This window comes from Myxocyprinus asiaticus, chromosome 38 (genome assembly GCF_019703515.2).
Source record: "Myxocyprinus asiaticus isolate MX2 ecotype Aquarium Trade chromosome 38, UBuf_Myxa_2, whole genome shotgun sequence".
NCBI classification, from domain to species: domain Eukaryota; kingdom Metazoa; phylum Chordata; class Actinopteri; order Cypriniformes; family Catostomidae; genus Myxocyprinus; species Myxocyprinus asiaticus.
Genome location: NC_059381.1, coordinates 20,492,327 through 20,507,098, shown reverse-complemented (window position 1 = coordinate 20,507,098; position 14,772 = coordinate 20,492,327). Strand labels below are relative to the sequence as shown.

The window sequence follows — 14,772 nt, the reverse complement described above, 5'->3', positions numbered from 1 at the left end:
AGCTCCAGGAAGGCCTCCTGATTGTCTTGGGGGCCCATCTTGACTAGAGGAACCTGGGGAGGGGCAGTTGCAGGGTTCAGGGTCACAGCGGCAGCGCCCTCCTGGTGCAGCAAGCTCCGGAACATCTGCCGGTCCTCCACTTGGGCCTGGAGGAGCACAATGAAATGCTGGCGAGGGTCTTGACAACGTCCTCCATAGGTGAGGGATCCATGGCGGTGTTCTTCCTCCCTTCAATTCCCGGGTTTCTGCACCAGTGTAACAAAGTTCACAATTAGGGAAAAGGATGAAGCGGGAGACGGCGAATCCAACTCAAATGGTATGTTTATTTTAAACTCAGAAATCACGCTTTTCAGCGGAAACAGTTCAGCACAGTCTCTTCTTTTAGGTGTGGTAACTCTCTCTCTGCCTCACTGCCGTCCAGCTAGCTCTTAAAGCCCATCTCCACTCTCACTGCAATGACAAACAGCTGTTAGAGATAATCATTGCCAGGTGATGATCCTTACCATTCTCATCTCCTGATCTCGCTCTCCATTCACAAACGGCACTCAACCACGCTTTACTAATTATGCCAGTAAAATATTTAATATTTAATTTTAATACGTTTGATAAATAACAGACTTTAAATAATGGCGATTAGCCGGTCAGAATTAGATTTCGACACGTGTGAGGTTGCCAGATTTCTATAGGTGAAATCCTCCAATCAGATCTTGACACTTGTACAGTTTGGATTTATGCTGCCATGGTGACGCTTAAGTCCCGCAATCTGGCAACCATGAGCGTGCGAGCTCTCTCTCCACTGCGAAAAGATGCCGGTTTCCTGAAAACACTGGCAGGTATGTCGGAGTTGGCGATGGGTTGACTTGTGTTCACATGAAACACGCCACAAGTTTTCAAATGTTTCACGCACAAGAAATGCGTGTCTGAAGTGGGCGAGCGATCTAGAAAAAACCCTTTTTCATGATCATAATGTGTATTCTTTTCTCAGAATTCATCATAAAATACAATAACACAGGGTAACAGGTGCATATTATGGCCATGTGTCCTAAGGGTCAATGAAGTGACGCTCATTTTTGTCCAGATCTATGAAATTAAAAATACAAATAAAAAATGCAATTCTCACAAACCATTTACTTGAATACACCACTTTTATGATGATCTTATTTTCAATTGCTGAGTTTAGTCATATTGATATTTTTTTTTCTGGGGCTTAAATGTCATGTGGTGTCCAGACACAGTAAAAAATAAATAAACATATATATATATAAAAAGTCCAAGTCTCATTAAAAGCTGAAATTCCTGAAAAAAGAAATGTTGGCATGACTAGTGCAGAATAATCTTTTAATGTTATTTCTTTAAAAAATGAAGCAGTGAAACAATTGTTTTAAAATATGATTAATAACGCTTTTGTCCACTAAATCAAAGTCACTGGGTGTTAGCAACATTTAGGTAGTTATTTTGTTGTTTATGTCGACCATAAAAACCATAAAACAGAGCAGACACCTTTAGACCATCAAGACTGAGCGTGAAGTTTTAAAAAACGTCCGATATTTATTTTGACATTTTTATGAAAAGGCACATTTTGTTCATGTGGTGTAACCCAGAGAAAACGTCTTGATATTTTTGACTCAAAAATTCTTAATATTTATTACATTTAATTTTTTGTCTTGAAAAATGTGTTTGAAAACTTTTGGGAAATTAATGATGAAGTTGTTTATAATGTCATGTTTTCAAGGTGCAAAGAAAGTATTATAATACTTTTTAATTAATGGTTACACCACATGACAATTTTAAAGTTAGATTTTTATTTATTTATTTTGTAAAAGATTACATTTCTGAGAACAGGACACAAGTGTTTCAAACTAGATTTTTAAACGATTTCTCATAATAACACCTTGTACAACCTTATTTGTCAATGACCCATAAGGATTAGACCCCCCCCCCCCCCCCAAAAAAAAAGAAAACAAAAAAAAAAAAAAAGAATTAGGTAACATTAAGGTAAATTGTTACCAATATTATTTGTTCACAAGTCGGACATTGTTGCTTATCTCATGAAAGCGCCAGAGAACTAGGATGGATGTTCCTCACAAATCTATAGTAGGTCTTCAGAAGATGTTCAATATATCGCACAAGTCATATGGATTGAAGAAAGTCAGTTGTGAGGGTGAGTAAATAATGAAAGAACTTTCTTTTTTGGTTGAACTAGTTCTTTAACAATTCATCTTGGTTAAGCACTCTGAATTTGCACTATCAACAGCATATGTGTGTACATTAAGCACTCTGTGCACCCAGCTATAGAGAAATGGCTGAAACAGTCATTAGAGGGGAGAAATAGCACCAAGGGAAATAGCTTTCCAGGCAGGGTGCAGGCAACTAATATACTCACATCTATGATGGATGGCTTTGCACCCACAAACCCAGAACACAAAGAGAATCTATGCAGCCCAGTCATACAAAAACACAATACATCAAAGTGCACCACAACACTCACAGTACTGCCTGCCTGCAGTTGTTGGTTAAATGTGATAAGAATCGATGAAGGATAAACAAGTAGTCTTTGAACTATTCGGAGGGACTAAAAACATTGGATGGACACCTCCAGTGGCCCAAAAAGTGATTGAACACCTAAGTCACACTCAAACATATATGAATCCAGGGCTAGATTGGTAATTTGGCATACCGGGCATTTTCCCGGTGGGCTGACGCACTTTGGGGCCGATCAGGGGCGGACTGGCCATTGGGAGAACCGGGACTAAGCTGAAATGAGCCGCCGCGTTATGCAGAACGGGCCACAAAAGAGCAAAAATCAAAGTTGCAGAGTGACACTTACAATGGAAGTGAATGGGGCCAATTTTGGAAGGGTTTAAAGGCAGAAATGTGAAGCTTATAATTTTATAAAAGCACTTATAAAATTCGTCATTTATGGGTCGTTTACATTGTCATGGTAAAGAAGTTGTAAAATTGACAATAACTTTACACAGAAAAGGTTAGTATGCAATTTTATCACACAAAAATCATGTTATCATGCATTTTGTTTATGTCTTGTGGCTACACTTTTGAAATAGTATTTTAACATTTACAGATTGGCACCATTCACTTCCGTTGTAAGTGCCTCACTGGAACAGAGATTTTTGCTTTTTTTTTTTTAAAGAAAAGGAGGGGCAAGTCAAAATAAATGTTTGTGGTAATCAATATTATGCCACAAATGCTGTCGATTTAGTTTATCATAATGTTCTATCATAATATGTAAAATGTGAGTGCTACTGTTCAGAACTGCAAAAATGTTTTAGAAGTGCAAAATAAACTTTTCCACACATAAATCATGTTTAATCTTTTTTTATATTATCTTGTGTTTGTCTTTCATTGTTGCTCTCTTAAGTTTTATCCTGTTATGTGTTTAACAGATCCAATCCATTTTCAATGGAAATTATTTATTGTTAAAAAAATAAAAAGATTTTCTACCTCTTTGTACATTTTTACTGAATAAACCCTAGCAAAACAGTGACCTAATGACAAAATTTCGGTATCGGCCTATAGTTTTTGTTAAAATCAGTATCGTATCAGCCAGAGATGTTCATATGTGTGCGTCCCTAATTATCTGGAAAATATTAAGCCTCCTTACGTTGACAGCTTATCTTATTGAGTAACCTTAAATGTAAACCCAAACATTTCAATTAAACAGAAATGGCAATAACATCAAATTCAGTATATACCGTTTTTTACATTAATGAACACTTTTTCTTTCTCTGAAATTTTCAACATTCCCCCTCGCAGCTCCAAACAATGCAAGTGATCCATAAGACTCCAGTAGTTAAATGTATATCTTCAGAAGTGATATGATAGGTGTGGGTGAGAAACAGATCAATATTTAAGTCCTTCTTTACTATAAATCTCCACTTTCTACATATTATGAAAGTGAAAGTGGAGATTTATAGTAAAAAGGAGTAAAACATTTATCTGTTTTTCACCCAAAGTGATTATATCGCTTCAGATGAAATATATGAAACCACTGGAGTCGTACAGATTACTTTTATGCTGCTTGAAATTTTGGTCACCATTCACTTACATTGTATGGACCTACAGAAATGAAATATTCTTCAAAAGTCTTCATTTGTGTTCTGCAGAAGAAAGTCATACACATCTGGGATGTCATGAGGGTAAATAAATGAAAGAATTTTCATTTTTGGGTCAACTATCCCTTTAACTGTGGACATGTTCCACCAAGACAACCAGAAAGTGTCCACATTTGTTTTAAACAGCATATCTATTGTTTTATCAGTTAATACCTAATAAAAGTATTTTTATGATTTGTTTTTTTTTTTTTTTTGCTTGAAAACTGTTTGTGCCATCTTTAAAACAAATGTCACTTGGTATCTACATCTAATATAATTACATTCACACATTTTTAAATGTCGCTTAAGTGTCCAAATTCTTTTTGGGGCAACAGTATGTTGAAAAGCAGCTGTACAATATGAGCATGAGTCAATGGAAACTTATGTCATTGCTGAGAAGAGTGGACAAATTCGAGTTGGCCATGTAATACAAATGATTAGATGTCCAGTGCCTCTGATGGCATGAGACAGTAGTGATAGTTCACTCTGAGAAATTTCCATTAGCGTATCTGAACACAGGGACTCAAGTAAAGAGCAGCATTGTTGGATAACGTCATTGTTGAATAATGCAAAGTTATGCTGGTGCTGAACATGGATTTTTGTCATATGTAACCCCAATTTCCTACCTGTCATGAGCTGGCTGAATGCAGATAACATACAACTCAAAAGGCTGGATTTGTGTTGAATATGGGACAATAGCTGCCAAGCTACATTCTCATCTAGAATCCTCCATTTCAATTTCAGACACAGAAATGAGGTAGAGTAAATCACACATTAAACAGCAGTTAAATGTGACAGGAAGGCGATATTCAAACTAGAAATAATGAGAGCAGTTTAACAGTAAAGGTTAAGGATGGCACCTGGGACTTTCTCTATCAAGAGTGACATCAGCCGCACAGCTTTTTTTTGCTTCACTGCAAAACAGGAGTTTTTAAGTAATCTGAGGCTGTCTGGCAAGACGCCACCTGAGAATTCAATTCCTGTCTTCAGCAGGAGAGGAAGTTAACAGGAGGAAGAGGCAGGAAAGGGAGACAAATTATAACCCGCACACACAACACACCTAAACTACATAGCCTACATATACTACATACTAATGTCACATTTTGAAATTAAAAGTTCAACAAGCTCATATGTGTGTGGTACTCGGGTGTCCACATTCTTCTGGCCCTACAGTGAACACATTCTAAAGTAAGAGGTAGTCGAGTTCACAATCAGGATAGAATTTTATTAGGAAAGGGGCATTTTTATAATGTATAAACTCAGCATACAGGTACACTGAATAAGCATTCAATGGAATTCTAAAGAGATTACTGGGAAAATGGTTCTGCTTTTAAAGCCACTATCTGTGACCTCCAAGAAGATGCAACACAAGCTCCTCATCTTCAGCCAGCGAAAGACCAGTGTCCAGATGAGTAACTATGGCCTCCTTCTTGGGTTTCTTCCTGCCTAATGCTCTCTGCTGCTCTTCATCTTCACTATAATCCTCCTCACTGCCGCTGAAGGTTCTCTTCCTTCCAGCATGATCTGATGCATCACTGTTTCCAAAACATAGAACAAGGGTTAATGTACAGTTATGTGACATTATGTCAGACATGTGATATATGCTAATCTATAGACATAGGGTTTGAATCTATTCACAGTACTTTTTGGTCAATTTGGCTGTCAATCTGAGACCATGCGTGATGGATATGTGCTGAGCTAGGAAGGACTTTTCCTTGTGCTGACAGAAACCTTGCTTTAGCAAAACAAGGCATTAAACAATTCCCACAGGACACAAGCATCAAAGAGACAAAGAGGTCATTTAGCAATAGCAATAGACAGACACATCTGGGAGGCTTTGACAATTCCCATTACCAAAATGCATCCCACGTTATAGGCATTTGTGTGCTCTTAAGATTACTGGGAATGTACTGCCCCATGTAATAAACACTGCTGTGTTGTAAAAGAAAAGCCATTTAACCCTCCTATTGCGTTCGGGTCATTTTTGACCTGGCAGAGGTAGATAATCATTTTTAAATACCACATAGTTTTTAGAACGGGAACCAAACTTTGTGACTTTCACAAGAATATCAACATACACATGATAATTTTTTTTTCTCCAGATATACAACCAACTTTTGCGGGTCAATTTTGATCCGGGCATCAATTGTGGCTTTGCACATTATATTTTGTAGATGTTTTGTACATCTAGGAATTACATGTTTTCTTATAAACACTTCACTACTTACATTTAGCCTCTTTCCCATACTCTCTTACACACTTTTTTTTGTCTCTCACTGGGACTGCATCTTGTTTACAAACATGCGCACACACATACAATCACACACAGACACACACACATTCCAGTACAAAACAGACATGACAGATGTAATAAAGATAACAAACAAACTAAATCTAAGGTACTATGGCCTAAAGGGGGTGTGGCAAGATTTTGTTTATGCACACATTAGTCTATATAGGGCTTGAAAGAGGAAATTGTCCACATTTTACTCTGCAGCCATCTGATGCCAAACCAACTTGCAGCATATTCACACATCAACATTTGGCAGTTCATGCAAGTAAAGAATAGATTTTGCTTAAACATATAGTAAAGAAGTATTAATATTGTATACTTGAGTTGTACAGTTGTTTTGTATTGAGCAGTTATGAGTAATAGTAAATTCATTTAAATTACTAGTAATTCTCACATTAGATGTTAATATAAATTGTATATTAGGTTATATTTAGATAGAATCTCACAGAAATTTTGACAAAAAATGTCTTCACATGTATCACAATGGTATTGGTGTAGTTAATGTATATTTTGAAAAGTCAAAGAATTTCTACATTTTATTATTTCTAAAAAAATTAATCATTTTTTTCACATATTAACCCTGTTAAACCTGACATATGAAAATTCTAATTTTTTTTTTTTACATTAAACTGGTTTTAGTACCATTAGACAAACTATAAAAAGAAATCATGATAACGTTTTTTAAAAACAATTTTTATGTATAATATTTGATACATTAGGCTTTAAAGGCCCAGCAATTCATTTTTGTGAAGGACATTTGTTATTTAAGTTTTTCTTAGCCCATACATGCTACAGAGGTAAATTTTGGGCTATTATCAGAGGACTCCCTGGGCTTTTCAGAGATACCAAATGTATGAGAGTTTGACCATGACAACTTCCTCTTCTTGGTCTATAAATATGGACTGAAATGCTTCACAGTTCAATATAGCACATCAAATACAATATGAATAACATATACTTTTTTCAATAAACAATGTTTATCATATGTGCTGTATTTATGCACAAATTGTAAAACTTTTTCACTGGGTCTCAGAAACTTAACCCTATAAAGCAGTTTGTGTCAAATATGATACACATTTTAATGGCTCCTGTTTTACTCTCTGTTCAAGCTGATGAGTCAAACAACCTAAGGTATGTAAGTTTCACATGTTTATGGTACCATCTAGTGGTTATTTGTGGAAAAAAAAGTGGTTTCAATGTTTATATAGATCTATTTAAAATGGTGGCGGACTGGTGCGAAAAGTGACTCATGTTGGGATAAATGACAGCTTATTTTAATAAAGTAAAAGTGACAGTAATTATTAAATTGTAACTGATATTTTAAAATGAGTATTTGCTGAATTTAAGCAACATGTGTTTGGTTAAAATTTTTATATTATTTTATTGAAAATCACAATTAGAAATCCATGTATCAAACATGATACAACAGGCTTTTGAGGAATATCTCTCAATCACCATTACATTACATTCATGCCCACAACAACAACAAAAATCACAAAGCTTTGCAAATTCTGACATATACATTTTATAAGATATAAAGAGTGAACTAATATTTCTGTGTATTTTCATATACGAAGCCTGCTCTGCCATTATATAGATCTCATTATTTTACATTACAAGCTATTATGATGTCATCTTACCTTAATTAATAACTTTTATATTTGTCAGTTAACATGCCAAAAATATCAAACTTTTTACACATATGAACAGTTAAGAACGTATTAATGACTTACAATATAGTTTTAGATGAAAACCATTGGGTTTTGAATGATTTATAAGCTTGAATTCCACCGGGTCAAAATTGACCCAGAAATGCAAAAGGTGTATACAGATTCTGAACTCAATTGGAGAGTTAAAGCCACTTCCACCATTTTTGGGGTTTTCAGAAACAGTAACACAATTATTTTGAGCTTTGACATGAAATTGACTCGGCTCTGCAGCAAAAAAACTCCTCTCTGGTTTATACCGGTCATGTTTTTAGCAATCACACATAATTAGTCTTTAATGGCTTCTGACTGTGCTCAGTTCCAAATCACTGGCTGTTTCTAACCAGCTCAATGACTCAGGATCAGTATGAACCAACCGATCACACCAGCACACTAGTGAGCTCCAGACAAGACCAGAGGCAGCAAAGTCTTCGAAAATCTTATATAAGGGAGCAGAGGAATAAAATATATTCCAAAAGATTTCTATAGCATCTTAATATTCTGGGCACAGTGCACTGGCAGGGGCAGAGGTGATGCAGGGCCAATAGGATCCCATTAAATTCAAAGGAGTGGGGGATCTGTCATGACAGTAAGGAAGGAAGACAGGTACTGCACAGGAATGAGCTGAGGGTCATTGAAGTCTCTGGCTCTAGTCCCAAAAACAAAGCCTTCAATATGATGGCAGGGAAAGTGGTAGAGAGAGCAAAAGTAAGAGAACGAAAGAGAGATTTATCAGATTTACAGCGCCGGAGCCTCTCCTGAATTCAGCAAGTGTAGCCATGCAGTAAACACCCCGCACAGAGTCATTAATCTAAGCCACTGCTGCTGTCTTTGCCCTGCTACGCCACACAACAGAAATCACTTGCTGGGAGTGTTTGTGTGTGTGCGAGTGAGTGTCCAAATGTATATACGCAGATCTGCGTACTTGAGAGTGACAGAAAACAAGAGACATCAAGGCACAAAAAGACAGATGGCAAGGAAAAAGGGAACAGGACGTGATGGGGTTTTACAAAAGAGAGAATCGAATAAAGACAAAAAGGATAGTGAGAAAAATAGGAGCACATAATATATGGTTTTTGCTCTCACTTTAAATCTGGATGTAATTATGCATTTTATAGATTATCTACAGCCAGCTAAAGATCTGTGCTTAATGCTGCTAAGGGAAGAGAATTAATCATTTTCCCCTGTGCTTGGATACCTCCTCCGAGAGACAATTTTGCAGAGAACTTCAGTACAAAAGGAAACGGGATCAGCATGCTTGAGCCAGATCGAACAGTACAAACTCAATACAAGCAGAGAAAGCTGAGGCGGTAATTAAGTATCAGAAGAATCAATTCCTCATTTCGGAATAATTATGGCCTTACAACGTGGTGTCAGTCTGACTGGCTTGATTTACTGGTGTAACGTTTTTTCCACTCCATACAAAATGCAATGAGGGAAAAATGCAATATTTGAAATATAGGGATTCATTTTAAGCTGTGCATAATTAGATCTACAGTAGAGAAACTTCATATATCAAAGAATCAATATCTGTTAGGCTACGCAGAGAGTTTTGCTCAGTCCTGTGTCTTTTAACATTCTTATCTATTCATGGGAGTAAAAAACTCAATCGGCTTTTACTGAGATGAATTCCAGAGGTGCAGCACAGATGCTGATGCCGCTGTAGTAAGTGATAACAATGATTCATGAGCTTTGAAGAATTGAAAGTCATTCATGCGGTTCAAAATAGGTCATTTCTTACCTGTCGTCCTCAGAGGAAGACTCCGATTCGCACACTTTGTCGGGATCAGGCAGGGTGCTGGGATCAAATTCTTCAGCACCAGACAGGTATGCCACCATCTCCTCCTCCTCATCATCATCGTCATCAACTTTATCATTATCAGCAGCTTTCTTTTTCTCCTGTACAACAGAGGAAACACTTCACGTTAATAGCTGTACTTAAGGATCATAAACACTGATTTACAAACTTATTAAAGGATAGCACTTGCAAAACGTATTGTCTTTTTCACTCTGTTGGTGTTAGCCATGAAAGATCGCCTAAATCCAAGAAAAAAACGAATGTTATTGGAAATATTGTAGCAACTATGACAGTCCACTTTGGACCGATTTACAACTGTTATTAACATATGTGTGATCCGATCATGAGTGGAAACATATCTGGAGGCCAAAACAATGTTAATACCAGGTGTAAAAGGGACCTTACAGTCCTTAAAAAAAAAAAAAAGCACATTAACTGCAGCAAATTATCAGTTATCATTCATAATATTTTAATATTCCCAGTTATTGGCCAGTAATATTTTGGTCGCCAATAAATCCAGCACCCTTAAAACAAAACAAACCAAAAAACAAATCCAACAAAGAGCAAACCAAAGACACCTGACACCTTGAACAAAACGACCTTGGAAGGTATCTGAAGAATCTCCCATCTCACTTCACATCTGCTCTTAAATCATTAAAATCAGAGAATGTGCCGCATTCTCTTCATGCTTCATGTGCTGGTGGAGAAGGAATCAATTCTGGACTCTATCTTTGGTCTTTGAAAGTTTTAGGACTCTAACAGCTTTGACCTTGGCCCAGCAATGAACAGCTTTATTTCTCAACTGCCCTGCTTTACCACCAGACCCACTTGTGCCCTCAGGAGGCTTCTTAATCCTGGTACGCTCTGTGGTGTGAGCCTGGCCCTCTGATCTGACCTTTAGAGAACAATCAATAGCAGAAAACACCAGTGGCCAAACTGTTTGTAGATTCCTCTTTTCTTTTCACAAGGTGAAAATGCCATGTCTACACTGTATAAATCGACATTTCTACACATCTTAAGTGTATACACAGTGGCAAAAAAGTATGGGAACCCTTTGGAATTACCTGCATTTATGTACACACTTGTCTTAAAATCTGGTCTGATCTTCATCTAAGTTGCAATAATGAAAAACAATGTTTAAACTAATAACAAACAAATTATTGTATTGTTCTTGTACATATTGAACATCATTCAAACATTCACAGTGTAGGTTGGAAAAAGTATGTGAACCCCTAGGCTAATGATGTCAATAAAAGCTAATTAGAGCCAGGAGTTGGCAAACCTGGTATTCAATTAATGAAATGAGATTGGAGGTGTGGGTTAGAGCTACTCTGACTTATAAAAAGCACTCAAACATTTTGAGTTTGCTGTTCACAAGAAGCATCTGCTAACATGGACCATGCCTCGCAAAAAACAAAAAAAGATCTCAGAAGACCTTAGATCAAGAATTGTTGCTTTGCATAAAGCTGGAAAGGGTTACAAAGTTATCTCGAAGAGCTTAGCTATTCATCTGTCCACTTAGACAAACTGTCTATAAATGGAGATGAATTAGTACTGTGGCTACTCTCCCTAGAAGTGGCCGTCCAGCCAAGATGACTCAAAGGGCACACCGCAAAATGCTCAGTGATGTAAAAAAAAATAACTCTTAAGTGATAGCTAAAGACTTGAAGGAATCATTGGAACTGGTTAACATCTCTTTTCATGAGTCTACTATACAGAAAACTTTAAACAGGCATGGTGTCTATGGCAGGACACCACGAAGGAAGCCGCTGCTTTCCAACAAAAACATTGTGGCGCGCCTGAAGTTTGCCAAAGTCCACCTTGACACTCCACAATGTTACTGAATAAATGTTGTGTGAACTGATTAAACTAACGTTGAATTGTTTGGGAAGAACACACAGCACTACATATGGCGTAAAAAGGGTACTGCATACCAACATGAAAACATCATCCCAACAGTGAAGTACGGTGGAGGGAGCATGATGATTTGGGGCTGCTTTGCTGCTTCGGAGCCTGGAACACTTGCCATCATCAGAGGGAAAAATGAATTCCCAAGTTTATCAAGATATTCTAAAGCATAATGTCAGGGTGGCTGTGCACCAGCTGAAGCTCAGAAGTTGCAGTGATGCAGCAGGACAACGACCCTAAACATTGAAGTAAATCCACTACAAATTGCCTCAAAAAAAGAAAATCCACATTTTTGAGTGTCCCAGTCAGAACCCAATAGATATGCTGTGGAATGACCTTGAGAGAGACATTCACAGCAGGCATCCTAAGAATATGGCTGAGCTGAAGCAGTTCTGTAAGGAAGAATGGTCCAAAATTCCTTCTGAACGTTGTGCAGGTCTAATCCGCAGCTGCCGGAAATGCTTGGTTGACGTTATTTCTGCCAAATGAGGATCGACCAGTTATTAAATCCAAGGGTTCACTTACTTCTTCCACAGCACTGTGAATGGTATGTGTTAAATGAAGACATGAAAGATTATAATTGTTTGTGTGTTGTTAGCTTAAGCACATTGTGTTTGTCTATACTTGTGACTTCGATGAAGATGAGATCACATTTATGACCAATTAATGCAGAAAAACAGCTAATTCCAAAGGGTTCACATATTTTTTCATGCCATTGTATCAGTGCTTGGGCCTGATATGGGGTCTTGCCAGATACAGGATACTCTGCATTCAGCAGTGTATCTCTCTGTGCTATAATCTAATCATGCAATTTCAACCATTTGAAATTCTGACAGACTTTTGCTTTGAACAGGCATGTCTGTGTGCATTGAATAACGGGAGAATAGAATGGGCATAAATGTGTGGTCAGTATCAAAGTCTTTGGAATTAATCAAGAATAATGAAATAATGAAAACTGCAGAAGACATGCATTGCTCCACACTAACTGCCAAAACATGACTGGTGAGCCTGTAGGATGGGGCACAAAGCCATTACACTATTGTCAGTGTCAATTTAAATGATAGTTCTCGCTTACTATTCAAAACATTCAATACATTTACATTAATTTGCATATCCATTATCTCCATTTCTCCTTAAATCAATCAGACATCAGTGCCTTCTCTAAATCTACATATCCGCAGGGGTAAAACAAATAGTTTCTTCATTGACTGGATATATTAATATTTCTGTGTAAACAAAACACTTTTATTGCTCTGGTGTAAAAGACAGATTTTTGAATGGAGAGTTGGCTGGCCATTACGATGCCAATATAGAGTGAGGTCAAACATTCTGAGACCGCTAGTGAAAATGCTTCTACTTTGGATTTTTCTAACAGAGTACATTTTTTTAAAAATAACAAATTAAATTATCAGCATAAGATTTTAGTTCCGGTCCCTAGAATCTGATTGGAAATTCAAAAATTTGGAGTGAAACTGGAACTAACAGCTGTGCTCTGGCTCATGAGTTATTTCTTAAAGGTGCACTTAGTACTTTTTTGAATATGTTGTTTTTTACTTAAACTGACACCTAGGGGCGTGGATGCAGCATCATTCAAATGCAATTGTTTTTAGTTATTGATGCTGTTGTAGAAATATTATTCACAGACAGCCACGATTAATTTAATCAATAAGTAAAAAATATCCAATAACAGGGTGGTTACTGAGATTAAGCAAGTAGGATTTGGCTGGTCATGTGATTCTAACATGGCAGCCCCCATGTGCGGACCCTCTCCATGTAGAATAAAACAGCTTTTATATGGTTATGGTCTGGAGTCTTCATCTCATGTGAGTGCTCATGATTTTATACATATGTTTCAAAATGACAATTAATTTCTTTAGAATAAGACTTCTTAAATGGGGGAAAAAAACTGCGTGTACCATAGCTCTCCAAAGATTTCCACAGATTACGCAAACAGACTCTGAATTGTCCATTTATTTCTTCAAACGTCTATAGAGAACAGCACCAAAAGAAGCAAAACTAACAGAAAATGAAGCAGCACTGCTATATGCTACAGCATATTCTGTAATAGCTCTCTAAATTAATCTGGACCATGTGTAACGACCGACGAATCGACCACCAGTCGGGGGGTTATGTGAGTGAATGGTGAAAGAGTGCTGAAATTCATTATTAGGGAGGTGATGAATAGTCTAGCGTCTTTGGACCGACCGCTGCACTGATCAGATGACAAACGAGAGCAACAGACAGCTGCATTTCCATATGGATGTGCAGAGCACAATCCCCCAGCGAGGACAGGCAGAGAGACGGGACACATGACAGCTGCCACCACAAAATTATGGGCTGTCTGCAGGAGGGAAAGGCCAGAGACTGATAGGTCTCTCTCCCATCTGACTCACTGTGACAAGAACTCCCCTCAGGAAAAGGTCCCATATCAAATCAAAAACAATTTTCTGAACCTTTGAAATCTTGCTCTTAAAATTTGCACAACCACAGAGATGTAGCATTGGCAAAATGGCAAACACACAAAACACAGACAACAATGGCAAAATCATATTTTTTTAAATAAATTGTGGGGAAACATATTAAATATTTATATTTCTTTATATTTCTTAATTATTGCATATTTCCTGTGTGTTTTGACACTTTTTGAGACATACAGAATATGGTAGAGCACTCTGTCTGATCTCTATACTGTATATGCACATATATTCTGCTACGTGTGTCATCCCAATGAATTGCCGAACCCAACACTTACACATTTAGTTTTCTTTTCTTAAAAAGAACCGAATGTGTTAACTACAACCCCCAAAACATTTTGAGATTAATTGCAAATTACTGACTTTTACTGACTGATGCTGTTTATTTGTCACCTCAGGAACCTATTTAGTATGGATACCAAGGTACCAGAGGCTGGTGTCTTACTAAAGCCAAAATTTGGATATTGATCCAACTCTAGTCCAC

General features: G+C 37.2%; 1 protein-coding gene across 1 annotated transcript in view; it reads right to left on the bottom strand.

Moving 5' to 3' along the window:
* Positions 1-5,313: 5,313 nt before the first annotated feature.
* The window catches only part of ddx10 (DEAD (Asp-Glu-Ala-Asp) box polypeptide 10), a 34,601-nt gene continuing 25,142 nt past the window's right edge, over positions 5,314-14,772 (bottom strand). Inside the window, exons 17-18 of the mRNA XM_051678387.1 lie at positions 9,850-10,007; positions 5,314-5,644 (exon numbers count right to left, since the gene is read on the bottom strand). Of these exons, the coding sequence (XP_051534347.1) occupies positions 5,449-5,644; positions 9,850-10,007 (354 nt within the window). The 3' untranslated portion in view covers positions 5,314-5,448. The remainder of the gene's footprint in view (positions 5,645-9,849; positions 10,008-14,772) is intronic.